The 26647-nt window shown below is 33.8% G+C and overlaps 6 protein-coding genes and 1 long non-coding RNA gene across 10 annotated transcripts; 3 read left to right on the top strand and 4 right to left on the bottom strand.

Moving 5' to 3' along the window:
• Nucleotides 1–323: 323 nt before the first annotated feature.
• On the top strand, nucleotides 324–2333 carry LOC105190326 (uncharacterized). 2 transcript variants are annotated; one of them, XM_019844697.2, is made up of 3 exons: nucleotides 324–434; nucleotides 906–960; nucleotides 1192–2333. In XM_019844697.2, exons 2-3 carry the CDS (start codon nucleotides 926–928, stop codon nucleotides 2306–2308), a joined length of 1152 nt encoding a protein of 383 aa, XP_019700256.1. In that variant the 5' UTR covers nucleotides 324–434; nucleotides 906–925; the 3' UTR covers nucleotides 2309–2333. The 2 variants fall into 2 exon arrangements, with proteins under 2 accessions (XP_019700256.1, XP_019700255.1); XM_019844696.2 differs by having other exon boundaries at nucleotides 324–960.
• A 670-nt stretch (nucleotides 2334–3003) lies between these two features.
• On the top strand, nucleotides 3004–4358 carry mRpL52 (mitochondrial ribosomal protein L52). Of its 2 annotated transcripts, XM_025305229.1 has the most exons (5): nucleotides 3004–3231; nucleotides 3400–3469; nucleotides 3618–3754; nucleotides 3951–4083; nucleotides 4149–4358. In XM_025305229.1, exons 2-5 carry the CDS (start codon nucleotides 3458–3460, stop codon nucleotides 4308–4310), a joined length of 444 nt encoding a protein of 147 aa, XP_025161014.1. In that variant the 5' UTR covers nucleotides 3004–3231; nucleotides 3400–3457; the 3' UTR covers nucleotides 4311–4358. The 2 variants fall into 2 exon arrangements, with proteins under 2 accessions (XP_025161014.1, XP_011151316.1); XM_011153014.3 differs by lacking the exon at nucleotides 3618–3754 and having other exon boundaries at nucleotides 3013–3231.
• On the bottom strand, nucleotides 4350–8453 carry LOC105184585 (odorant receptor Or2). The gene is made up of 7 exons (XM_025305239.1): nucleotides 8429–8453; nucleotides 7630–7896; nucleotides 6425–6893; nucleotides 6185–6284; nucleotides 5769–5888; nucleotides 5184–5339; nucleotides 4350–4994 (listed from the first exon to the last, which is right to left on the bottom strand). Exons 1-7 carry the CDS (start codon nucleotides 8451–8453, stop codon nucleotides 4941–4943), a joined length of 1191 nt encoding a protein of 396 aa, XP_025161024.1. The 3' UTR covers nucleotides 4350–4940.
• An 810-nt stretch (nucleotides 8454–9263) lies between these two features.
• Nucleotides 9264–13034, bottom strand: LOC112588029 (odorant receptor 4-like). Its single transcript, XM_025305224.1, has 6 exons — nucleotides 12323–13034; nucleotides 12116–12215; nucleotides 11815–11934; nucleotides 10951–11106; nucleotides 10463–10580; nucleotides 9264–9565 (listed from the first exon to the last, which is right to left on the bottom strand). The coding sequence occupies exons 1-5, from the start codon at nucleotides 12784–12786 to the stop codon at nucleotides 10527–10529; spliced, it is 894 nt and encodes a 297-aa protein (XP_025161009.1). The 5' UTR covers nucleotides 12787–13034; the 3' UTR covers nucleotides 9264–9565; nucleotides 10463–10526.
• On the top strand, nucleotides 12514–20961 carry LOC112589985 (uncharacterized). The gene is made up of 3 exons (XR_003113907.1): nucleotides 12514–12551; nucleotides 20219–20368; nucleotides 20455–20961. It is a non-coding gene; the product is annotated as an uncharacterized LOC112589985 (long non-coding RNA).
• LOC105185631 (odorant receptor 43a) lies at nucleotides 12754–19366 on the bottom strand. Of its 2 annotated transcripts, none has more exons than XM_019842556.1 (7): nucleotides 19054–19366; nucleotides 18466–18934; nucleotides 18253–18352; nucleotides 18014–18133; nucleotides 16721–16876; nucleotides 16422–16492; nucleotides 12754–12791 (listed from the first exon to the last, which is right to left on the bottom strand). In XM_019842556.1, exons 1-6 carry the CDS (start codon nucleotides 19328–19330, stop codon nucleotides 16439–16441), a joined length of 1176 nt encoding a protein of 391 aa, XP_019698115.1. In that variant the 5' UTR covers nucleotides 19331–19366; the 3' UTR covers nucleotides 12754–12791; nucleotides 16422–16438. The 2 variants fall into 2 exon arrangements, with proteins under 2 accessions (XP_019698115.1, XP_019698116.1); XM_019842557.2 differs by lacking the exon at nucleotides 12754–12791 and adding an exon at nucleotides 15353–15538.
• Nucleotides 20962–21035: 74 nt separating the features above from the next.
• Nucleotides 21036–24238, bottom strand: LOC105185629 (odorant receptor 43a-like). Its single transcript, XM_019842562.2, has 7 exons — nucleotides 23951–24238; nucleotides 23233–23502; nucleotides 22639–23107; nucleotides 22407–22506; nucleotides 21932–22051; nucleotides 21539–21694; nucleotides 21036–21290 (listed from the first exon to the last, which is right to left on the bottom strand). Exons 1-7 carry the CDS (start codon nucleotides 24006–24008, stop codon nucleotides 21237–21239), a joined length of 1227 nt encoding a protein of 408 aa, XP_019698121.1. The 5' UTR covers nucleotides 24009–24238; the 3' UTR covers nucleotides 21036–21236.
• Between the last annotated feature and the right edge of the window lie 2409 nt (nucleotides 24239–26647).

Raw genomic sequence — 26647 nt, 5'->3', positions numbered from 1 at the left:
CCAATCTACCCTCACACTTCGGGTTGGCAGCTAATTATCGGACACTTTGTATGATCTTCGTGATATTAATCATACACAATGTCAATTCTTTTTTTGCACATGTTAACATGTTAATTCATATTATAAACGCGTAACAATGTGCGGGACCGTGCTTGTCAAGTATGTTATTATGGTTGTAGCACGGTTATAGCACATAAACCGCCTGAAAGTGGATGTAGCACGGACTGCCACCACATGCAGGTTTTACCGCCGAAACCTGAAAGTGGATGTAGTGTATCTCGTAGTCTCTCTCAAAATGGATGCAGATGGCGCCCTTTCCCAGTGCGGAAAGTCGGTGTCGCCGAAAACGCTATGTTGGTCGCTCTCACGTTCTTCTCTGTAGGTAGCCATTTCAGCAGCAGAAAATAAAGCTGCGGCCTCAGTGAGACCACAAGGTAGGCAACCAGTTCAGCAATAGAATATAAACCCGAGAATTCATTGACGAACACTCAGCGAGCGATGTAGTATTGAATGCGCCCGATTTGTGTGCGATTACCTTTGTGCGACTTGATAACAAATGACGTTTTTAAATATTTAATTTATATTTCACAATGGATTAGAACCTTACAATGGATTGGAAGAATTCTTTTCATTCTTGTGTGGTTTAGTCGAATAACAAATTTGACGTACTTTTGGAGGATCATAATTTGTGTATAGCTAGGTTAGATTAAAAACGACGAAGTTAGAAAACACGCTGAACTCGATAGTGAGTGTAACAAATAAAGGTGTTACAATGGCAGGTGTATTGCGTAGAATGTTTAGCTCGAAACGTCGTTTAACAAACAGCCTCGCTGGTATTCGTAGCAAATTGAAATTATTAGAAGATAAATCAACTGACTTCGATGAACTTGATGCACATGATATAGGTGAATTTGAAGCAGATTTTATGAATATTTCTGAGAGCCATAAGATGTATGAAAGGTATATATTATATTTATATGGAACATTATGATATATGTATTTTATTTCAAGTTTCAACATTTATAATATCTGATATTTCCATTCATAATTTTAATTTAGCTTTATGAATATGATTATTAATTTAGTTTTCATTAGGTTAGTATTATTTATTACAAATCAAATTATAAAAAAAATACCTATTTTTGTGTACAGCAATATATTATACTATTGTAGAATGCTGTAATTTTTCAGAGAAATGGTTATGAATAAAGAACGTCTTAAACGACAAATTGTTGCCAGAAAGTACTTTAAAGAAAGTGAGCCACGTTTTCTTACATTTGAAGAGAAGGAACAAATCTGTACATTACATGAATCTGATCCTGAAAAGTGGCCAGTAGAAAAACTTAGTGAGAGTTTTCCTGCTTTGCCAGTGACAATAAAGAAGATTTTGCGTGCCAAATGGTCGCCAAAATCTGTAGATAGTATTGTACAATATGATACTATAGCACTTGAAAACTGGAAGAAGTTTCGTGCAGGAAAGCTGGCAGTAAATCCCATGTTACGACAACATCTGATGAAATTTAAGGACAGGCAGATTGTTATGACAGATAGAGAATTGTTAGCAAAAAAATTTGTCCCACCTAAGCCGCAATTCAAGAAACCAACAAAAAATTTATTCTCTAGTATTGTAGAAGGTTATCTAAATGAGCAACAGGACAATACACAGTTACAAAGTGATGAGTCAAATAGAATATCTGATGTATCCAGTAGTTCAAATGGACATCAGAATCTACTTGCTGCAAATACTACAACTGATGATAGGTCTATAGCTGCTAGAAATTCTAAGCAATTAATATTAAATAGCAAAAAAGATCTCACATTGAAGTTGCAATCAGATTTAGAGAAGGATGGTATAGTGTCATATAATGATGCTAAGAAAAATAATAAGATAAAGAAGAAGTTATTTACATTCAATGAATTTGTAAAGGCAGGGCTAAATGATACTTTCAACATGTCTCCAGAGGAAAGTGCCACATTGCTGGATGTATATAAGGAACAAGTGAATACTAGTGGAGAAGAGCAAGCCATAGAGGTTGCCACAGCATCTCGCAATGAAGTAATCAACTCAGAAAAGAATTCAGCAATTTCTAAATATGAAGATTGTGATTCAGATGTTGAAGTGCATCATAATCAGACAGACACATATATCAAAGCATGGATAAAGAAAATAGATACAGAAGGCAATTACCTTAACCCAATAAAGATTGCAAAAAATGTCTACAAACCAGGAATGACATATAGAATTAATGATTGTTATTATGACGATGATGGAGAATTTCTTTATCGTGTTCCAGGTGTACGAAGTTGATTGTTACAATATTTTGTATTTCATGTTAAAATGTATTATAATAAAATATGAAATATTAAATAGTGTAGTATTAATTTAGAGATGTGGAGTATTTCTTATATTGAAATTTAATTAGCTTGATGACTATCCAAATGTATTGACCCTATATATAATCGCTATATATACACACACACACACAGATATATATATATATTGTTGCGCTCATTCATACACTCTCTGTCAGCTGTTGTTTTCTTATCGATTTTCCGTCGTTCAGATAATCTTCGTTCAATTGTAAAAATCAACATCAAATGCCTAATGCTCGCGGACAACGGACGCTGCCACAAACCTTGTAGCTCGGACATACACTGCTCCAGCAGGTGTTCTCATTTTCCTGAGTGCGTGGCGCGAATGTTGAGTGAGCGCAACAATATATATATATATATATACATATATATATACATATATTTATTCTGTCTAGTCACTAAATCTAGTAAGCAGGTTGGCAGCAGAGGGATAACTTTTAGGATAGGTTGTTCCAACTTCTTGGTAAGTTAACTGATAGTTAAATCATATGTCTGTCTTTGTTTAAATTGAAGGAAAAATAAAGATAAACATATAATTTAACTATCAATTAACTTACCAAGAACATTGGAATCGGCCCCTAGGGAATTTAAAAATATCGAAAATAGTTTAATATCCCTATAAAAATAGCGGAAGTAGCAGATTAGTGGAAGTTTTAGACGTTTGGGGTGCTTCCGAAATGGCCAGGGTTGGGTCGAGTTGAGTTGGTTCCATTATAGTATATGTGTAACGGATTAATGTTTTTAACATAACATAGAAAAGATATATTAAATGCAATCGTTATAATTGATCTAATATAATGTTGTCACTAAATATGATGTCGACAGCTAAAGTTACATTTCATATTGGACGATATACAAGTATGTATTATCAAAGAAAATTGTGATTTCATAATTTAAGGTTATAAATTTTGTTTTTTTCTCATTATTATTTCTAACATATATTTAAGATATATGTTCTTTGTGATACAATTGTTTATATAAATTGTGAGAATTTTTCGAGATCACTGTCTTTATCGTTTATTATAGTTTATAACATGATGGCTAATGGATTTCATCAATCTTATATACGACATTCAAATATAAGATGGAGAGAGAAGTATGATTCCTGAAAATATTTATACTAGTTCATGAGCATATAGAAAATATGACTTTGATATATTTTATAAATTGGCTAAGAAGTATAACTAGTATACTAAATATTAATATTTAATATATAATTATAATTAATTTAATTATATTAACAGTTTAACACGTTGACTGCCAACCACGAGATATCTCGTAGGTTGTTCACTTGCCCAGGATACATAACTACGAGTTATCTCGTCCCTTCATTATTTGCCATATTTGTTAGCTACGAGGAAACTACTCGTAGCATAACAGTGTAAATATGAATAGATGGCCTCAGAAAAGAGAAAAAAAATGTTTTTTAAAAAAAAAATTTTTTTAAGCTTTTTGATTATTACTATGTACTATTATTAAAGTTTTTAATAATATAACGATTAAATCAAACTGACTCTTTAGACCAGAATCGTGAAAAATTCCGTAGCAGTCAACGTGTTAATAATATATATTTTTAGGCGTGGATTAACAGCTAATCCAAATGCTTATGGTCCACTGACAAATTTACCAGATTATATATTTAAATCTGGAAAACCTACACCACTTGGAATAAGACAGAAAGCACGGATGGAAAAGCAACAAGAATATGCAGTATGTAATAAATAAAAATTATACTGTTGATTTTTATTTATTCATTATATTTTATTGATTTCTAGACAAGAATTATTCAATTGGTAGGAGAGATAGATTCTGCTGTTGAAAGGCATGCCAAAATGCAGGAAGAGGAAAAGCAAAGAAGACAACAAATTCTCGACAATAAATTAAAACCCAAGGGGGATCTATTACTTAAAAAACAAGTAGATAAGAAAAAATCGTAGCTATTTTGTAAGTAGCAAACAGTATATTTAAATAATAAGTGTTGTATACCAATATATTTTTGTGATGCATTTTTATTGTTATCCTTCTGCTCTCGTAATCAATATATCTTAATTAAGATATAAGAATGATCAAATATTTCCAAAAGTATGACACGAAGAAAATACATTTTTAAAATATTTTACATATACATTTATGTGTCTATTGCAACAGGTATTAGTTAATAATTATACTTTAACATATATTAACTGCAATATATTATTGCAAGTAAGCAATCTGTTAACAGTTTGCCGACAGATTGGCGACAAATATAATCGGGGTTTATCGGCAGATCTATAAACATTTATATTTGTGTTCTGTCAACAGAATTTGCTGATAGAATTTGATAGCAAATTGGCGGAAAGCAAGCAGAAGATCTGCAATGTTTCATTTATAATATTTTGGAATGACAGATTCTGCTTGGTTTTGTATCGTCAATTTGTCATCCTACTCTGTCATCAGATCCTGTTAATATTTTGACTAGTAAACTGCTAACAAAGCAGCAGCTTGCTAGTAGCAAACACTGTGCAAAATCTCCTTTTGCAGGTTTTGGCTATCTAAATTGTATCAATTAAGACTTAATTGCATAGTTATTAATCTCGATTGGCAAGTAACACGGATATATAACCTGCCGACGTTTTTAATAACTGCAACAATTGTTGTTAATGTTTTAAATAGAAAGTAGAAGTTAGAAATAAGTATTGGGGATGTATAAAGAATTGCATTTATAAAATATGAGTTGCAAAAATGAACAAAATCACTGAATTTTACAATGAGGAGAATTCAGAATAAAATATAAAATATAAGGATAACACATAATTCTATACAGAACTTACATTGCAAAACGTAGCCATTGTCATGGGAAATGTTTTTCCCGCCGTAATGTGAAGTGGTTTTTTTGCGCGAAGCATGATTAATACTAAATTCCTTGCTGCTTTCGGTTCCATAGTGTACCATACATATTGATATGTGGCATAATTTACTTTTTCAGACTGAAAAGATACGACTTGTGTAAATTATTCCTTTGTGACGCGTAATCAAAATATGATCAACTTGATCAAATGGAGAAAACAGAATAAATCATTCGGTAAATTGAAAAGCTAAGCATTTAAATACTATTTCGAATCGTTTCGTATCGCGATCATCGTTTAAAATCAGAGATAACAGCCCAGACCACGCAAATAGACGATTTATATTGTGTACATCGGCTACGTTCAGAGAGTTTACAACTGTTGTGAAACTCATGAATCTGATTGGTGCATGCTCTTGGATTCAGTCAAATTTAAGAGCATACGTCGATTCACAAATTTTACAGTTGTAAAGCAACTTTTTCTGCTGAATATAAGCATTGTCTTATGTTCAGTGTGTCATGTGTGCTTAGTGCTTTAAAAGCACTAAGCACACATTGTTATTCTACTTACTTGCGTCACCAGGAATTCACCGACCGCACAGTAGAGACACATATGCAACAAAACGCACACACTGGCGGAAACGAACCAACATAATTGCATGAATGACAATCCATTACCTCGATTAACAACCTAGATCGTCACAAATCGAGCTTTTTATTCTCTAAATTTTGTACCATTATATTTCTAATTTATTGTTCGTAAAAAGAAATGGTAAGAAGATACGCAACTCAGTGAAATTTACGCTAGTCATTCAGCGATTCGCAAGCAGTTCTGATTCATCGATGACTGTCTTAGCAAAGGATCCATACAGCATAAAAGTTGCAGCAACATTGCTACAATATTGCAACATTATTGCAACGTTATAGCAATGTTGCTGCAACTTTCTGTGCTATATAGGAATATATTTCGGGATTTGTAGTACTTACGTTAATTATTAGGAATCCATGAAGGCAAAATAACACACCGAAGAAGAATACCAGACCAAGCAACATTAAATCGAAAGTGTCATCGATCACTTGGATGGATCTGCAACAGCATCCAGCTGTCTCAGGCAATGACGTAATGTAATATCGTGGTCGTTAAATATATACATAAATTAATTATTAATTACATTAAATATAACTAATGACTCGCGCGATTCGTTTTTAAGAACCTAACTCGAGAACCTGATCAAGCGAACGTGATCCTTGACGTTGTACTTTAATGCCACTTTATAATTCGAGCTCTCCCCCAAATTTGTTAACCGAACGTGCAGGTTCTCCAGCTGGCCGCATATGTGCAAGATCAACAATCCAAGGAAGGTGTCCACTCCGGTGTAAGAGAGACCCGACAGGCCCAGCCCGATTCCTTGTATCAGAAGCATCAGCTCGAATTGCGGACTCTTGGACACGTCGTACAAGTAATACGATTGTATCGGCAAAGGCTTTCCAGGATCGGTCAGGTTCGTCACGTGCCTAAGTGTCAGACCGAAACATGGCAAAATAATGGTGATTAGCAGCGTCAGGAGTATCATGAATCCTCCGCACATGGCGAGCACCCGAGTGATCCTGGCGCGGTTCAGCATAACGTTTCGCTCCTTTTCCAGCTTCGCCTTCATCCAGTCTTTCGCGATCATATCAATCAGCGGCATCAAAACTGTAAGGAGGTATTAGTGACGTGTTGATGAAGCTAATAAACGAAATGTTAGCTGTATGCCATCAGAGTGGTAACAGATTCATCAACAGTCAATTGTGCTATTTGTTTCATAGCATTGATGGGATATATTACTGTTGGTTGATTTTTACTGTATCATCATTTCTTATTAGCAGACCCTGTTGTATTTTTGTCAGCAAGCTGCCGGCAACATTTATAGCGGATGCTGCGTGAAATCTGTTTCGATAGGTTTGGCTATCCAGGGAATATACGTAGATATTTTTATGTGTTTTGTATGTCTTCAGCATCCAGAAAACATCAACTAACAGTAATATCACATCAGTGTTGTAATTTTTCACTGATTAATGTTTCGCATTCAATTATATAATTCTTCACTCAACGATTATCATGTACACCTTCGCGAACAAAGAAGTTGTCTACTCATTGTGTGAGTTTCAGAATACTCGAAATCCACTTTGTCCAATAGGAGAATTTGTTTTCCAATAGAGGAATTTTTCAATTGGATAAGCGGATATATTCCGAAATTTACATAAAAAATATCACACAACTTTTTTGTCTGCGATTATATAAATTACATTACACTTATATTGCACTCTGAAAAAGACATTAGAATTATTAATGAAATATTGATGTAATGTTATTATTAATTGGTGCTCACTGGGTTTTTGAACGTGCGCTATTATGCTTTGAAAAGAGCAATTCACCATATGACACGTACCCTCTCTTTTGCTCCAAAGAATGGACACTTTCAATGCGGTGATGAGCAGCGGTAAGGTATATTGTAAATTGTCTATCATCAGCATCATGTCTCCCCATACTCTTATCAGCGACCACAAAGCCGGTATCAGTACAAAGATCAGAGTAGCCACGTTGAATAGCAGCTGAAGCTTCGATAATAAGGCGACATTCGTATCTTTGTTTTCGAGCGGCCACAAGCCGACAATTTTCAACATGCGGCGATTTAGACCGATCGCCCATTCTAGATCTGAATGATCAATTGATCAGACTTGGGTGCGTCAGAAATATCTATGTGACGGCACAAAATTTAACTTTATACATATCGCGTAACGTTCTACATGTCGAAATGTTACGAATACGTATGCGAGCTAACTGAGGCACATAGTTGTGTCCAAATGACAATATCTCTCTCGAGACGAAGAGAGTTTACTAAAATTTTTGTTATACAATTATATCAATTATCAACCGACAGCAAACGAATCTGAATCTAGGTTTCACGGATTGTACACGTTGAAGCACTTCGGAAACATCTCTATGTAATCTTCTCATTTTACACCGCAATACCTTACATAATTCAAATTTATGTATCAAAATTCCGTGAAGATGTTATCGTTAACCGAGGTAGATAGAATCGCGTGTAAATTCGATGATAAATAAATGAAATACTTGTTCAATTAACTACTGTGCGCGCGTCGGAAATTATTAGCTGATGGTGAAGAAGTGCACCATTATATCCGTTCGAGCGATCCATTTCAAAGCCGACGAAAGATCACCTCTACCTTCGATAGATGCATTATCACGCATATCGTCCGGAAAATTCCCGAGAGACAAAGTGAAACTACCACACCATCATAAATATCGCAACAGCCAGCTCTAACGATGAGCACTCGAGAGGATCGCATTATTCTCTTGTTAATGTGTTCAACTGGCGGAAGGGGTGAGTGAATAAATAATAATCGTAAGAGCGTTGTTCGTCGACAGGGGACGAACCGCAGTTTTCGCTCCCCGACTTTTTCTTATTCTTTCCGCCGCTGAACAATTCGCTAATGAAGGGTTGCGAGAGCATAAATGTCTTTTTTTTTTATGCGAGGACGCGGCACGAACCGGTGGCCGCTAAAAATTTTAGGAGAAACGTGGAACGGCGGCAGTTTGTCGGCACTTTTTACGTTTTGCTGAAACACACTTAGACATTGGAAGGTAGAATTGCTATTCAACAGGCATCTGAACGCTGCATTATTAACAAATTCTCAACCGCAGTGTGGGTCGTTTTCAGCGGGCAGTCGAGATGTAGCCGCGCAACGAGGAGGGTGGTAGAGACGCCGCCAGTGACGACAGAAGTGTCTAATTCGGACAGTGAGTGTAAAACGGGCACACTTTTGCGACAAGGACAGTGAATTTACAACTTGAAACAACCTTGTGATAAACTAAATTTCTTACATTCCCAAATACGTCTTTGTTCTTGGATCAGACGAAGAGTCCGATTTGATTTTCTGACTTACATATGACTTTACTGTAATTAATATAGACAAATAATGTATTGATCAAGTGATATTGCATGCGATCTCTTTTTATACTTTTTACTTTATTTTATTTATTTTGTTACTTTGACACGTTAATACTTTATTTTATTATTTCCACAAATCAAACGGTATAAATTAGACAAAGGAACTCTTATATCGATGACAGGTTAGTGTGACTATACGACTATGTGATGAAAATGTTGCGTCATTATTGATAATTTATAAATCTGGAGTTTTCACGTTAATCAAACTTTAGGTTAAAATATTCACAAACTAAAGTCATGATAAAAACAGTATTTTTTTTATGTAATATCGGTGCGAGCTTTCGATTGCATGACCATTCCTATTGAGATTGGTACAGTTAATCTTGAGATCTTTTGATGTCATCCTCAAAAACTGCAACAAAAAGTTGATTTTTCAGTTTATGCAATAATCTCATGCTTTTTATACAGGATGATGCAGAACAACTTGCTGTCCTTGAAATGACATGTTCTTGAGCGAATTCTGAGACGATCTTCTTCCTTGCAGAATGTTATTCGAAGTTTAGTTTTTGAGTTATAAAAGTAAGTAGTACTTATTACAGATCGGGTACAGGAGGCAGGGCCGGCACAATTCATCATTCATCAGACATAGGTTCTTACGTTGAGCGCCTAATGCGGTGTGCTTATCGTTGCACGCAACAACACTGCACACATCATTTTTCAACTTCCATTAATAATCATCTATCGAGTGCCGTGACGGAAATCTACAAAGCCAACGCGTTTCTATTCTTCACAAATGCATATGATTGCGCAGCAAAATGCAATAGTAGACGGCAATGTTGTCCAGTATGAATGGATTAATGTGAATGCCAAGCAAGAGTTAATGCGATCATAATAGCGAATAAAATGTTTTACATTAATTATTATAATAAATTAATTATATAAAATTAAATTAATTATAATTAAACGAAGTGTTTTAGCATTTGAAGATAAAATATTTGATTACGCAAGCATTCCAAACGTTTAACTGAGCGCCTGCGTTTGATGGTGAGTTGTGCCGTCCCCGCCTACCTCTTGTACCCGACTTGTAATGTAATAGGGAAACTATTTATCTTTATATAACATGAAAACTAAGCTTCAGATAACATCTTGCGAGAGAAAAAATCGTCTTAGAATTCGTTGAAGAACATGTTATTTTAAGAACAGCAAGTTGAATCACCCTGTATGTATAGCTGCGTTTGAATATACAATATATATACATATGTACAAAATATATGATATATGTATATATACATATATGTGAAGAAATTACATTTTAGTTTCACTATATTGTCATACTAAAGTATCGGCTAAACTTTGGAATAACTTCGTTGTCGTCAATCTCGATTGGCGAGTAACACGGAGATATAACCTGCCGATGTTTTCAATAACTGCAACATTGTAGTGATGAGTGAAAAGTGGTTAATGGTGTTTTGGTATGCATTTTTAATTAGATATTTGTTCATATATTACGTTATAACATATCATAAAATGATCGAAACAATCAAATTTAGGGATTAAAGAAAGTTTTTTCTATAAACGGAGATAGATAATATTATTGTATCCCAATCAGAAAAAAATATTTAAAAAATGTTTTTAAAAATATTAATAAAGCATTTAAAAAACATTTTTAAAACATTAAACATAATTTTAAACGAGTTATTAATGTAAAATAAATATCAAATAAATATTAAATAAACGTTAAAAAGAAATTTTCAAAACAATATAGGAAGCATAACAATGTACTATTGCTTAACTTACGTTGCAAAACGTAGCCATTGTCAAAGGAAACGTTTTCCCTGCTGTGATGTAGAGTGGCTTATTTGCACGTAGCATGATTAATGCCAAGTCCCTTGCCATCTGCGGCTCGATAGTATACCAGACGGATTTATATGTGGCTCCATGTACTTTCTCAGACTGTGGAAACACGATTTATGCACATTATTAATTGCGACCGATTATCGAAAAATTGATTTAGTCATAAGGTGAACGCAACTAATGAACCCCATTGTAAAAATTAATTAGTAAATTAATGATATGCGTGTTAAGTTACGCAAATGCCACAAATTGGAAAACTGACGTTAATTGAGACGTTCATTTCATAGAGAAGAAGAGAATTCAATTCTTAATACGTTTATATAGCAGTCATTTAAATTATAAAAAGTTATTTAAATAATGTATATTAGGACCATCTCAATCAGCAGACAATATTTGTTTAATGTTTTACAAATTTTATTTTACATTTTTTTCACATTTCTTCCATTTATTGCGTAAAAATATTTATTTAACGTTTATTTAATATTTATTTTACATTAATTCTTTATTTAAAATAATGATTAGGAAGAAATATTTAACGTTTATTTAATATTTATTTGATATTTATTTTACATTAATAACTCGTTTAAAATTATGTTTAATGTTTTAAAAATGTTTTTTAAATGCTTTGTTAATATTTTTAAAAACATTTTTTAAATATTTTTTTCTGATTGGGATACAATAATATTATCTATCTCCGTTTATAGAAAAAAGTATAAAATTTTTTGAGCAGTGGAGGGGAGTGGTTGATTCTATGTACATTGTTGTCGTTAAAGTCATTACTACGTATATTATTATTATTACACTTACTTGTGTCACGAGAAATTCACCGGCCGCACAATAGAGACATGTGTGCAACAAAACGCATAGACTTGCGGCGAGGAACCCACACAATTGTGTATATGATAAATGACCGTCTTGATTAACAACCTAGATTGTCAAAAATGAGCAGCTGACGTTCCAGAATTTGCAGTGCCATATGTAACAATTACGATATGAGAAATGTTGATGATACGGCAATTTGTCAAAATTTCGTGATTTGCAAACGAAGGCCCTGGACCGTAGACGAATGTTTCGCCAAAACGCGTAACATGGGATCTTTGTTACTCACATTAATTATTAGAAATCCATGAAGGCAAAACAGTATACCAAATAAAAAGAACAGACCAAGCAGCATTAAATGAAAAGTTTTATCAATTATTTGGATGGATCTGTAATAACAATGTTCTCAGAAAATAATACAATTCCATATTTCGTATTCATTGCAAGTTCAAGCGCACTTGAACCCAGTTTATGTTTAGGAATCTAACTTGATAACCTGATCAGTCGGACGTGATCGTTAACATTTTTCTTCACCGCCGCTTTGTAATTCGTGTCCTTTCCCAAATTTGTTAATCGCATATGCAGATTCTCCATCTGGCCACATATGTGCAAGATCAACAGTCCAAGGAAGGTGTCCACCCCGGTGTAAGTGAGACCCGATAGGGTTAGCCCGACTCCTTGTATCAGAAGTGTCAGCTCAAACTGGGGACTTTTGGAAACGTCATGTAAGTAGTACGATTGTATCGGCAATGGTTTCCCAGGATCGGTCAGGTTCGTCACGTGCCTGAGTGTTAGACCGAAACACGGCAGAATAAGGCCAAATATCAATGTTGAGAGTATCATGAGCCCACCGCACATGGAGAATGAGCGACTGATTCTGGCTTGCCGCAGCATAACGTTTCGCTCTGTATCTATCTTCGTTTTTATCCAGTCTCTCGTGATCATGTCGATTAGCGGCATTAAGGCTATAAGGAACAGTAACGTGTCAGTATTTCAAATTCGCATTCGTGTATAAGGTGAGGCAAGAATTATACATCTTATACCTTCAAAATGATAGTAAGAGGGGAATTTATCTAATGAAATTAGACAGAACTAGAAATTACGCGTACAGAAGTCTTATGGCAATAGTGTTCTCTTTTTTTTTTATTTAGAGCAGAGGGCTATTTTTTTAAGTGGCTTCGAAGATCTAAAGGTCACATTATTTTTTTTTAAATGGGATTATATAATATATAATGATCCTTTTAATATAAATTAATTTCTTTAGTCATTATGGAAATACTGGGGAAGAAGGTCAGTCATGAAAACTAGTCTCTTAATACGCATATTTACTTAAAGTGCTACCAATTATTGCCTCACCCTGTATGTATGTCGTTTTAATAAACGCTGAAGCAAGAGCCGAAAAGAGTAACTTCTTGAGTAATTTATACCTTTTTTCTTGCCCCACATGATGGACACTTTCAATATTGTTATTAGTAGGGGTAAGGTGTATTGCAAATTGTCTATTATCAGTAACATGTCACCCCGTATTCTCAGTACTCTAATCAATGACATCAAGGACGGTATCGTAAGTACAAAAATTAGCATAATGATATTGAATAACCGTCGAAATCTCGAAGATAAGCATTCATGTGTATCGTTGCTGTCGGGTGGCCACAAGCCAATAATTTTCAACACGTAGCGGTTCAAACCAATCGCCCATTCTAAATCTAGATTTCATAGTTTTTACATTTTTCTGCACAATGGTTATTTTTATACATTTTTTTCCGATAAAGTTAGGAATATGTCCAATGCAATCACAATTGCAAGCCATTACTTGTGGGATAATCAATTGTGACAGGAGTTGAAGTACAATATATGAAAAATTTTTGACATCACTACTGTAAAAAAAAATTAAGAAAAAATCTAAGTATCTTTATTATATCCTTATTTATTGGATAAAAACACATCAAGGCTGAATAGGTAGAATACTTTAGTGGTGGTTCTCTGATCACATTTATCCCAAAATTTGATTTTACATGTTTTGCGAGTATCTAAATCAAGGAATATTTCAAGACAAGAAGTGACTGGACGTGTTATTTCTACATGGTAGTTTATTTTTAATCTGATGTAATTTTAATTAATTTTAATTAATTTTAGTAATTAATGTAATTTTATTTTAAATGTGGGTATAAGTCTTTGTTGTCTATTCGTATCTTTCAAGATAAAATCTCAATTGTGTTTGTTGCACTTGTAAGCACTTAAAAATCACTTCATTTTGATGTATCTACTTATTGATTTATTTAGTTTCTTAAATGGGAATGATAAACGTAAAACAACATCCTCACTTTCAAACGAATTCATGCTAAACTGCTCGAGCATTAAAGTGGTTACAACACCAAGTTAACACTCAATTCTGGTATAACTCTCTAGCATTAATTAACACTCAATACTGATATAGCTTCCATTTCGACTTTTTATGTTGGGTTCACTTAATAGATGCCACAATTGTGAACATTTAATATTCTCCTAATGTTATCGGCAAAAAAGTGTGAAAATTGTTGTTGTGCAAATAAGTGTACAAATTGGAGCACTTTAGAAACACTTGTACGTAATCTTCTCGTCTTGTAGCATGAAAATGTTACTTTACATAATTTAACTTCACGCGACGGAATTTCGTGGAAATATTAATCGAAGTACCTATAGTTACGTGTGAGTGCTACGATATAAACATATTACTGAAATTCTTATACAATTATGAAAAACTGTCTATTTTTTGGAAATAATTAGCTGATAGCAAAGAAGTGCACCATTATATCCTTCTGAACGATCCATATCAAAGATTGAAAGGGCACTGTCTCCCATCGTCGGCGAAAAATCACCCCCTCCTTTGACGGATCATTGTTGCGCATGTCTCAATCGGAATTGTCGAAACGCAGAACGAGTTCGGCTGCACCGTCGTGAATATTTCAGCAGCCAGAACGACGAGCGCGGGGACGAACACGGTGTATTATCATCCCTTGAATATCGTTTTGCCAACGTGCTCAACTGGCGCGAAAGAGACGACTGAATAAATTACGATTGCGAGGGCGCATAAAACGAGCAGAGCGTGTCCATCAACTGGTAGAACACTACGCTTGTTATCGTTGTTCTCTCGTGTTTTTCTCGTTTTTTACTACGATGCGATTCGTGTATAAAGGGTTAGCATGAACGCGGTGCAATTCGGTAAGGATAATGCGAAGTGAGTCGGGTCGCTGAAAATTTTACAAGTGTGGAACAGTTGCAGGTTGTCGACATATTTTACCTCGTTGTTAAAGTTTGGCCATTGGCAAAAAGAATTGCCATTAGACAGGCATTTGGACGGTACATTATTAATGATTTTTAGCCGCGGGATCATCATCAACGAGCAGTCGAGGTGTAACTATGCAACGAAGCGGACGGTATTGGTGCCGGTTTAGCAGTAGTGTTCATTTTCAATAGTATTCAACTTCGAAGTCTTTTATTTGGACGGTAACGAAAGACAGACACATTTGTGATAAATGGAATAAAATATAAATAAATAAGCAGTTTAGTGTGTTTACGCAATGAATATAATTAAGAAAATTTGGTAGATATCTGGCTAGAATATCTTGAAATATATTTATATAAAATTGTCTTAAGACTAATTTATCGATTTGTTGGAAATTATTAAAACATTTGCAGTGTCTTTTTAAGCCTTGATAGCTCTTCCAAAAATCTGAACAGACAGGAGAAACATAATATGAATTAATGGTCGCAATTTAATGGTCGCAATTTTTAATCGACTACAACTTTTAAGTGACACATTTTCGATGCATACTTCTCTAAATTTTTTAAAAAGCGAAGATTGAATGGGTTGAATGATGGAAGCGTATTTGTGTTTGTAATAGAAGAACGTTAACACAGGATATAATTCATATGATATTCTCTTAAATCAAAATAAATTATCTCGCGACTAAATTTCCAATTTTAGATGTTAATCAACTCTAATTTCACAAATGCAGTACGCATCAATTAAAAAATGTTATCAGCCATTATATTGATCATAAAAAACTAAATGGCGACTTTGAATTTGAATTTCAAGAGAGAGAAATTTTGATTACAAATTTCTTTACAATTTTTTTACGACATTATAGAGTTAAATCAAGGAAAGTAAAAGTCACCATCGGATATATGGAATATTTCGACACTATCAATGACTCTTACTGCTTACTGTTTTTAAGCTAAGTTTTTAAGCTAAGCTTACTGTTTTTAAGCTAAGCTTACTGTTTTTAAGCTCGTAATTTTTTAAAATAATTCACACATTTTTAATATACTGAATACCGGTTGTTCTTTTTTTATTTTATTTTATGTAAATAACAAACCAGTATCAACCATATAGTATTTAAACATGTGTTATGTTTTAAAATATGTATGTATGTGTGTGTGCAATTGAATTGTCAATATTATATTAATTGCGAGAGAAATATGATTAACAAAACTATCAACATTAGACTAATCGTTATCTATTAATTACTATTAAATAATTGACTAAATAATTTAAATAATAAATAATTGATAAATAATAAATTGTTTAAATAATTGACTAAATTTGAACTTACATTTTATAACATTGCTGTCAATTTTGATTGGCAAATAAGACGGATATATAACTTGCTGATGTTTTCAATAACTGCAACATTTTTCTTAATGACATATAAATATAGATATGATATTATTCGCGCGTACTAGCATGCAATGCGGATTTATTATAAACTTATGGTTGAATTGCTTTGTATTTATAAAGTTACGGTATTTTGTAGAATGATCAGAAATTAATGAAACTTAATTGTAAAGATAAGAATTTTTTAAGTAACACATAAAACACAATACTGCATTACTCGTGTCACGCATAACTTACGTTGCAAAATGTTGCCATCGTCATGGGAAATATTTTTCCAGCCGTGATATGAATTGGTTTACTTGCACGCAGCATGATTAGTATTAAGTTTCTTGCTGCTTTTGGATTTATGTTGTACCACGCATATTCATATGTGGCGCGATGAATTTTTTTACACTGCAGAAAAGTGACTTATATGCGGGGGCTGATGTACAGGGTGTTTCATAACTCAGCACAAAGTATTCGTGGAGATATAGAGCGGATTAAGACAAACATAATAGTTCTATACTTTTTGCGATACTCGCGATAATTGTCGAGTTATTAATGACAGAAATCTGATGAGTGAGCGCGCGCCGAGATGATTTTAAAGATCGGCCTTAAAATCGGGCTTAACGCGGCTCAGTCGATCCAACAACTATTGTCGACATGCGGCAAGACGTAGAAACGGCAAGATAAGACACGAATAGCAGCGCGTTATCCTTTCCTTCGCCACACGTTGACAAGTTGCTAAATCGACTGGGTGTTCAGTGCTGGGGGCTCGTAAGATTTTTCCACAACAGGAGTCTTTCTGCGTATGCGTGAAATGATGTAGAAGCTCGATGTAAGCAATAACCAATAAGGTTGTAGAAGCAACATAATAGTTCTTACGGGGACCTGCGCAAAATACCCGGCGTCTGTCCGTTGCTATTTGCCTTTTCGGCTACAAAATAAAATAATATATTTATTAATATTCATGCAGCATCCTGCTACTTTTATAAAAACTTTCCTCTCTTTTTACAATTTCATATTTTCTTTCAGGCGGGGATCTTACGATACTCTAAAATAGATACGGCATTGAGGCTACCGTAGCGTTTGCTTAATGCGCGTGTGCGAAAATACTCGACCCCCCACCACTGGCTGCGCGCTTGCCGAGTGGTTGCAATGTTTCTTCAATCATTCATCTCGGTGTGCGCTCATTCATCAGATTTCCGTCAGTAATAATTAGATAATTATTGCGAATATCACAAAAGCAGTACAGGACTTTTATGTCTTAATCCGCTCTCTATGTCTCCATGGATTCCACGTATTGAGTTGTGAGCCATCCTATATAGAATCTATCCTTTAATAAATTTAATCAAGATGTTTATCTTGATGAATAATAAATGATGATATATAATAAATGATGCCGGTTTTCGACAGCGTTACAATGATAATTAAGTAATCATTATTGTAACTGTCCTAAAAAAAGTTGTGAAAATTGCTCTTGCTCATGAAAACAGACGAATATCACTGCTTTCATTGCTGTTAAAGATACTATGTTACAATTTCACTTACTTGCGTCACGAGAGATTCACCAACGGCACAATAAAGGCACATGTGCACCAAAACGCATGTTGTCAGTGCGATGAACCAAACTAACTGCATAAATGACAATTGGCCGTCGTCATTAAGAACCTAGATCGTCAGAATTACAAGTTAGATGCTTTACATTCTATATCTTCGAAGACTCATCGTGTTACATTCAATATGAATCGCTCTTATGTATAATCTTGCACATATTATTCTCAACTTACGTTAATTATAAGAAACCCTTGTAGACAGAATATTATACCAAAATATAGCACTAGAATCAGCATCATTATATAGAACGAATCATCAATAATTTCGACGGATCTACAACAGTTGACCCTCATATGATGTAATCTTACTCTTAATTGTATGGAAGTTTAAATTTGCCCATACAATTTCCGTTTGAACGTACAAAATTTATGATTTATCTTGAATACCTGATCAAGCGGACGTGATCTTGGACATTGTATTTTAAAGTTACATCAAAGTCCGTACATTTTCTTACATTTGTCAATCGCAAATGCAGGTTCTCCATTTGACCGCATACGTGCAGGACCAGAAGGCCCAAAAAGTGGTCGATCGAGTAATAAGAAATACCCGTTGTGATCAGAGTGATTTCTTGCGCCAGTAACGTCAACTCGAACTGTGGGCTCTTCGAAACGTCGTGCAAGTAGTACGATTGTATCGCCAAGGGTTTACCAGGGTCGGTCAGATTAGTCAAGTGTCTATTCGTTATTCCAAATAATGAACAAATCACACTAAGTACCATTGGAACAATAACTATGAGACATCCACACATGGCGATCATCCGACTTATTTTTGCAAGTCTCAGCATGACGTCCCGCTCTTCTTTCAATTTTGGTTTTATCCAGTCTCTCACGATCATGTCAATTAGAGGCGCTAAAGCTTTGACATGCAGTACTGTGTTAGTGTTTTGTTACGTGAATAATTTCGCGAATATTGCTAATTCACTGAAACATTAAGCGATATTCCAAGAGCAAGCTATTTTGTCAAACGACATGTACCTTCTTGTTTGTACCAAAAAATGCAGACTTTGAATACAGCAATCGATATAGGTAGACTGTATATTAAATTATCAATCATTAGTATCATATTACCCCATACTCTTATTAATGAAGCGAGAGATGGTATTGCTAGTACGAAAAGAAGAGTGATTAAGTTGTATAATAATCGAAATCTAGATTTTATGGCCTCACGAGGGTCTCGATTGTCCGGCGGCCATAAACCGATGATTTTCAACATGAAGCGATTTAAACCAATCGCCCATTCTAAATCTGTCATCAAAAACTTTCACTTGAGCTTCATTTTATTCTTTATAACAATAATTATATATATATATATACACTACTCAAAAGAATTATGGCATAGATAATTTATTGCCGAAAATTGGCCAACTTTGACTGGCGATTACTTCGCGAAAAATTATTGTAGACTAATGATTTTTTTTTCAAAATGAAGCTTGAAGTCTCTACTTTAAGAATGTATCTCCATTTTTTGCATGCGATGCACTCCTACCCCTGTAATCTTGACCCTGTAATCCCTAACGTCTGAGGGCATATTTGGTATAGTAAAAAGTTTAACGGAATGCACGGATGTGGACAATTTTTTTTCGGGGACGTTTGCATCGTCGTCGCATAAAGTTTAAATCTTCCCCTTTAATTTGAAAAAAAATAATAGATAATTATCTATGCCATAATTCTTTTGAGCAGTATATATATATTTTTTTTTCTACATATAACGGAAAATGAGTCAGACGAGGTTATTATTAAATTTTTTTCAATTAATGATAATAAAATAATGAAAGATTGCTTAATAATAAAATAATGAGAGATTGCTTCGTCTGAGAAAATTGACTAAACATGTTTCTATAATAATTTTCGTAATATTGCACGAATTAGCCATTAATTGCCGCAGTACTTATTTTCATTGAACGAGTTATATTGAAAAAATTCATATGCGGAATTATAAACGTGCATTTTAGATAATAAGATAAATTAGAGAAAAAATATATATAAAAAGTAAAATATATATGACATAATTTCAAGGGTAATTTGGAAAGTAATTAATTTAATTAAAGAAAATATGAATTAATAGCCGAAACGAGCACCAATATGTCCGTCTGAACTTTCCATGTTCACGGTAAAACGAGCACTCTTATTATCCATGCAGAACTTGTACGCGGCATTATTACGACGCATGTCCACGATGTAGTTCTCAAAAGTTTTACTGCATCGTCGAATATATTGAGGGAACCAGAATGTGCGTGACGAGCATGGAAATATATTATTGTCTTCGTAACGTGCTCGTTTGGACAAAAGGGTGAGTAAATAAATTATAACCGTGCGAACGTGTAATGGTCATCGTAAGTCTATCGCTTTTATTAGTTCGTGTTTTTTTTTCTTTAGCAGCACACATTCATATATGGTTGCGATCACGCATATGTCAACTCCTTTCTTCAACATCATTATTTACGAGTAAGAGACGGGAGAGAACTTTATGGTAAGCATGGGAAGTGTGGTGTTTGTTGATAATTTTCACAGCTGAGGAAAGTTGGCCCAACGGACGAAGAAGTTGTCATTTGTTGTGTAGAGCCTTTGCATTATTAATGATTCTTTAGTCGCATGATCAGTTCGGGCAGTTGAAGAGCGGCAACTTAACGAAGAGGGCAAACTCGGCGATCTTCGAAGTCTTTCACGATTTAATTTCTCCGCTTCTTTAACTTGGAGAATATGTGAAAGATGGAATGCTTACATTGAGGAGAAAAAAATTGTCAATCATGAATGGCTTCAGGTGGATTTTTTGTACGATAGACGCAATGAAAACAATCTAAAACTGATAGCATGACACATCTTGATATGAATTAGTAAGTACAAAGATGTAAAAATGAAGTATTAATATTTATTTTTAGGTTTGCAAGAATATATTGTCAAGAATTTAAAGTTTTTAATATCTTCATTAATTCCTGTTTTTTAATTTTGCTATTTTCGTAATTTTTTTCATTGTTATTGTACAATGTTATTGTACATGTTATTGTACAATACAATAAATCAGTGGTGAATACGTATGTACGTTTTGTTGAAGAATATGTATATGTATATATGTAATGTAATTGTCTTATTGCATTAATTGATAATTAAGTTTACTAAATGATTGTTGAAGTTTTAGCTCAGAGTTCATAACATTGTCGTTAATCTTGATTAGCAAGCAAGACTGATATATAACCTGCCGATGTTTTCAATAACTGCAACATTTTTTTAATGACACATAAATGGAGATGTAATATTATTCGTGTACGCTAAAAGAAATTAATTAATAATAATTGCTCGGATTTCGTCATAAACACATTGCGGTATTTCTTTGTATTATACGTATTTTCTAACCTATGATATATTATAGAATGACTAGGAAATAATTAAATTCAATTAAAAGAAGAATTCCAAGTAATGTATGAAACACAATAACGCATTACTTGTATCATGCGTAACTTACGTTGCAAAACGTTGCCATTGTCATTGGAAATATCTTTCCAGCCGTGATGTAAAGCGGTTTGCTTGCACGCAGCATGATAAAAATTAAGTTCCTCGCCGCTTTTGGATCTAAAGTGTACCACGTGTATTCGTATGTGGCGCTATGAATCTTTTCACACTGGAGAAATAGAATAGCTTACATATGAGGACTAAGACATAATACTTATTTTTCGAGAGAATTAAGCGAGATATATGAATAATGTCGATTTTTGACAATATTACGATGGTGATTGAATACTCAACATTATATGTGAAATACTACAAAAATGATATTTAATAAAAGTAGCCGAATTTGCATTGCCATCTGCATTGTCATTAAAGCGACGAAACGGAATTATCTGACAATTTCACTCACTTGTGTCACAAGAATTTCACCAACGGCACAGTAAAGGCACATATGCAACAAAACGCATATAGTCACTGCAACGAACCAAATTAATTGCATAACAGACAATTGACCGTCATCATTAAGAACCTGGATAGTCATAGTTGCAAATTGTACATGTTGGTTCAAAAGACTCGTTACGAGCTATTGTCTCGAAGAAAACAACTTGTAACGAGTAAAGAAGCCCCTTCTGTCGATTCTAAATCTATATCGTCTTAAACTCGCGGTATGTAAAATATATATTATGCTGGAACAAAATTGTCAACAAAATTGTTAAGTAGCGGCCTGTAACGCGCAAATTGTTCACACGTACTGGAAATTAAGCACAACTGAATATAACCATTTATTGATAAGCGTTTAGTAAGATAACTATTGGTAACTGCTGATGACTGTTTGTAAGAATCTTGTCAATTGTGTACTCTTACACAGAAATCATTTTACTTACGTTAACTATGAAAAATCCTAGTAGGCAGAATATTATGCCGAAATATAATATTATGCCAAGCAGCAATAAATGGAATGAATTATCGATCATTTCAATGGATCTGCAACATTTACTGACTCTTAAGGTACAATATAATCTTACATTTACAAAATATATTGTAAATGAAAGTTTACAATTATTCACACAATTTCACACAATTAGATATACAGCTTTGATAATTTATTTTAAATACCTGATTAAGCGGATGTGGTCCTGGATATTGTATTTTAAAACTGCATCAAAGTTTGTATATCGTTCCATATGTACCAATCGGATGTGCAGGTTCTCCATTTGACCATGTACATGCAAGACTAATAATCCAAAAAAGTGGTCGATTGCATAATAAGAGATACCCGTGATAAAAAGAGCAATTCCTTGGGCCAGAAGTATCAATTCGAACTGCGGACTCTTGGAGATGTTGTGTAAATAATATGCTTGTACCATTAAGGGTTTTCCAGGGTCCGTCAGATTCGTCACGGATCTGGTAGTTATTCCAAAACATGTAAGGACGAAACTAATTATCGCTAGAAAGAATGGCACGAGCCATCCACTAATAGCGATCATACGACTGATCCTTGCGAGCCTTAGCATAACGTTTCGCTCCTCTTTTATCTTTGGTTTCATCCAGTCTCTCGCGATCATATCAATCAAAGGCATTAAAGCTTTAATGTACAGTATGTTAATATTAATATGTTAATATTTTGATACCTAGGTATTCTTGCAAGTTCTGCTAATTAAGTGAAAGTTTAAGCTAAATTCTCTGAGCATACTATTCTGTTAAATATACCTTCTTGTTTGTACCATATAATGTAAATTTTGAATAGAGCAATCGACACGGGTAGATTGTATATCAAATTATCTACCATTAGAATCATATCTCCCCACACTTTTATCAATGATAAGAAAATTGGTATTGCCAGTACGAAAAGTAAGATGACAACGCTGCACAGTAACCGTATTTTCGATTTTATGGTTTCATGAGGGTCTCGACTGTCCGGTGGCCACAAACCGATGATTTTCAACATAAGACGATTTAGACCAATCGCCCATTCTAAATCTACGTATCATTAAAAGTTTTCACTTGAGTCACACATTTTATTTAAATATAATTTTAAATATACAGTTTGAATATAAAAGTCAAAATATATTATTCATATTGGAATAATGGAAAATAGGAACGCGTAATTATTAAATCATGAACGTAACCATTAAATTTTTTCAATTAAAATAATGAAATAATAAAAAATTATTTCGTGTCACAAATTTGACTAAGTATGTTTCTATAATAATTTTCGAAATATCGCAGGAATCAATTAGCCATTAATTTCTGCAGGGCTCAATTCCATCGAATTGATAAAATTCATACGCGGATTCACAAACGAGTATTTTAATATCAATAGGAGAAAAAATAAATAAAACATAAAATATAACATAATAATTTCAAATTGGAAGGTATTTAATGTAATAAAAAAAAAACTGTGAAGTGACAGTCGAAAAAGTGGCACCGTTATATCCGTTCGAACATTCCATGTCCAGGAACAAATGAGCACTGTCTCTTATCATCTAGAAGAGCGATCCGACTTGTATGAGGCATTAATACAATGCTCAAGACGCTCTTGAAAGTCTCCAAATGCAAATTGCATTGTCGTGTATATTGCAGAAAGCAAAATGTGCGTGACAAGCAAGAAGATGTATTATCATCTTGTTGGCGTTCTCTCTTGGATAAAGGGGTGAGTAAATAAATTATAACTGTGAAAATATAATGGCCATAGAAGCTTCATCTTTTTTATTAATTCGTTCTTTTTCTCTTTTGTATCACATGTTCATATGTGGTTGCGATCAGACATATGTAAACTTTTTCGACGACATTACGTGAAAGAGCCGGGAGAAAACTTTGTGACAAACGTGTGGAGATCGTTGATATTTTTTACAACTGAGGAAAGTTAGTCCAGTGAAAGAAGAAGGAGTTGTTACCTACGGTTATGTAGAGCCCTTGCATTATTAATGATTCTTTAGATGCGTGAGTTCCAGGGAGTAGTCGAAGTGCGGCAACATAACGAGAAGGATAAACTACTCGGTGGTCCTCCCGGACGATTCCGTTTTCCTGTTTCTATAACTTGGAAAATATGGGGAAACAGGACACACTTATATTGAAATAAAAATAATTGTAAACCATGGCCAAATCAAATAGCTCCAGATGGATCTTTTATATGACAGGCACAATGGAAAAAGGATAAAATCGATGGAATGTGAGAGACAGGGGGGAGAGAAAGAGAGAGAGAGAGAGAGAGAGAGAGAGAGAGAGAGAGAGAGAGAGAGACATTTTGGTATAAATCTACACGAAAAAGAATGTAATGTCGTAGCTTTATCGTAGTTTGATTTTATGTTCGTAACTTTATCAAAAGTTTAAACTTTTTAATATCCAGGTTAGTTTCTCCGATTCTTTATTTTTTTTAATTTCTTTATTTTTACAATAAATTAGTAATAAATACATGTGTATGTTTTATCGAAAAATACGTGTATGCGTGTGCAATTCAATAGTCATATTCTATTGATTGTTAATTAATTTATTAAATTGATAATTAATTGATAATTAATCTTACTAAAAGATTGTTTAAGTTTGAACATATAATTTTTAACATCGCTATTAATCTTGATTGGCGAGCAAGACAGATATGTAACCTGCTGATGTTTTCAACAACTGCAACATTTTTTAATGCAACAATTTTTAAATGACATAAATACATATGTAACATTATGTGCGTGAATAAAATTATGGTACGCGTTTGGCAATAGTTATAATTTCATTGTAGTATTGATTTGTCCTTTTAAGTGATGATACTTTTTAGCACAAAAGGGAATTGATTATTGAATTTATTAAGAAAATAATTCCAAGTATTCCATATGAGAGAAAGAGAGACATAAAAAATACTAGGACACTTTTCTTCCTATTTTTTAAGGCCGAATCGATTGGGACTGAAAAAACCTCGATCGGTTTAGCCATTGCTGAGATATGAATATCTCATCTCGTTTCAACTCGCAGTTTTGCGTAATATAGACACTACCATGCCTCTTGATATGTAAAACATAATAAAACGCATCAGTTTTGTTTCTTATAACTCTCTTTTAATTTAACTTATAACTTAACTCTGTCATAATTTACGTTGCAGAACGTTGCCATCGTCATGGGAAATGTTTTTCCAGCCATGATGTACAGTGGTTTGTTTGCACGCAGCAAGATAAAAATTAAGTTCCTCGCTACTTTTGGATCTAAAGTGTACCACGTATATTCGTATGTAGCACGATAAATCTTTTCACACTGGGGAAATATAATAGCTTTTATATATGAAGACTACTAATATATAATATTTTCTTCACGACAAATTTAAGCCAGGTGTATATAAATACTGTCGGTTTTTGATAATATCATGATAATGATTGAATACTTAACATTATACGTAAAGTAACATTTGATAATCTGCCATGGATAAATTGCCATCTGCATTGTTAAAGCAATCAAAGGGAATTATCTGACAATTTTACTCACTTGTAAGATGTTAAGAAATTTATATTTAATCATATAAGACGAATTTGCATTAGCGTTAAAGCAAGTATTAACGGGTACTTTCTTACGGTTGCACTTACTTGGTACAGAATTTCGCACTACAGCACATGTGCAACATAACGAATATTGCCACCAGCAAATAAAGGCACATGTGCAACATAACGAATATTGTCATTGCAGCAAACCAAACTAATTGCATAAGTGACAATTGGCCCTCGTCATTAAGAATCTAAATTCACAATTACTAAGGTCACAATTACAAATTGTACTGGTCGAGTCAAGTGATTGGTTACGAGATGTCGTTTCGATAATAACAATTTGTAACGAGTAAATGGGTTCATTGTGTAGACTCTAACTCTATACTGTGTCTGAAACTCACGTTACATAAAATATGTATGATGCTGGAAAAAAATTGTCAACAAAATTATTTAATAACGACATGTACCATGCAAATTGCTTACAATACTGTAAATTACCCAGAAGTGAATTTAATGATTTATTGATAACCATTTAGTAAGATAATTGTAGATAACTGCTGATAATTGTTTGTGTAAGTATCTGGTTAATCGTGTACTATTGTACATAAGTATTTTCTACTCACGTCAACTATGAGGAATCCTAGTAGGCAGAATATTAT

Source organism: Harpegnathos saltator, unplaced genomic scaffold (assembly GCF_003227715.2).
Source record: "Harpegnathos saltator strain DR-91 unplaced genomic scaffold, Hsal_v8.6 scaffold682, whole genome shotgun sequence".
NCBI classification, from domain to species: Eukaryota; Metazoa; Arthropoda; class Insecta; order Hymenoptera; family Formicidae; genus Harpegnathos; species Harpegnathos saltator.
Note: the sequence above shows the minus strand (reverse complement) of the source record. Positions and strands in the feature narration are given on the sequence as shown.

What these genes read in the sequence shown, in the direction of transcription:
- mRpL52 (XM_025305229.1), top strand. An exon ending in ACTACTCGTAGCATAACAGT is followed by an intron (nt 3,755 to 3,950) that starts GTAAATATGAAT and finishes ATATATTTTTAG; the next exon opens with GCGTGGATTAACAGCTAATC. An exon ending in AAAAGCAACAAGAATATGCA is followed by an intron (nt 4,084 to 4,148) that starts GTATGTAATAAA and finishes ATTGATTTCTAG; the next exon opens with ACAAGAATTATTCAATTGGT.
- LOC105190326 (XM_019844696.2), top strand. Translation starts at nt 773, where the DNA reads ATGGCAGGTGTATTGCGTAGAATGTTTAGCTCGAAACGTCGTTTAACA. An exon ending in AGCCATAAGATGTATGAAAG is followed by an intron (nt 961 to 1,191) that starts GTATATATTATA and finishes GTAATTTTTCAG; the next exon opens with AGAAATGGTTATGAATAAAG.
- LOC105185631 (XM_019842556.1), bottom strand. Translation starts at nt 19,330, where the DNA reads ATGACAGATTTAGAATGGGCGATTGGTTTAAATCGCTTCATGTTGAAA. An exon ending in TTTTTGGTACAAACAAGAAG is followed by an intron (nt 18,935 to 19,053) that starts GTACATGTCGTT and finishes TGCATGTCAAAG; the next exon opens with CTTTAGCGCCTCTAATTGAC. An exon ending in CGATGGCAACATTTTGCAAC is followed by an intron (nt 16,493 to 16,720) that starts GTAAGTTATGCG and finishes AAAATGTTGCAG; the next exon opens with TTATTGAAAACATCAGCAAG.
- LOC105185629 (XM_019842562.2), bottom strand. Translation starts at nt 24,008, where the DNA reads ATGATAAGAGACAGTGCTCATTTGTTCCTGGACATGGAATGTTCGAAC. An exon ending in TAGGATTTTTCATAGTTAAC is followed by an intron (nt 22,052 to 22,406) that starts GTAAGTAAAATG and finishes ATGACTATCCAG; the next exon opens with GTTCTTAATGATGACGGTCA. An exon ending in CAATGGCAACGTTTTGCAAC is followed by an intron (nt 21,291 to 21,538) that starts GTAAGTTACGCA and finishes AAAATGTTGCAG; the next exon opens with TTATTGAAAACATCGGCAGG.
- LOC105184585 (XM_025305239.1), bottom strand. Translation starts at nt 8,453, where the DNA reads ATGCGTGATAATGCATCTATCGAAG. An exon ending in TGATAATGCATCTATCGAAG is followed by an intron (nt 7,897 to 8,428) that starts GTAGAGGTGATC and finishes TTGATCATTCAG; the next exon opens with ATCTAGAATGGGCGATCGGT. An exon ending in TCTTTGGAGCAAAAGAGAGG is followed by an intron (nt 6,894 to 7,629) that starts GTACGTGTCATA and finishes ACCTCCTTACAG; the next exon opens with TTTTGATGCCGCTGATTGAT.
- LOC112588029 (XM_025305224.1), bottom strand. Translation starts at nt 12,786, where the DNA reads ATGCCGCTAATCGACATGATCACGAGAGACTGGATAAAAACGAAGATA. An exon ending in ATGGATTTCTAATAATTAAT is followed by an intron (nt 11,935 to 12,115) that starts GTGAGTAACAAA and finishes TTGACAATCTAG; the next exon opens with GTTGTTAATCAAGACGGTCA. An exon ending in GTGAATTTCTCGTGACACAA is followed by an intron (nt 11,107 to 11,814) that starts GTAAGTGTAATA and finishes GTGTTTCCACAG; the next exon opens with TCTGAGAAAGTACATGGAGC.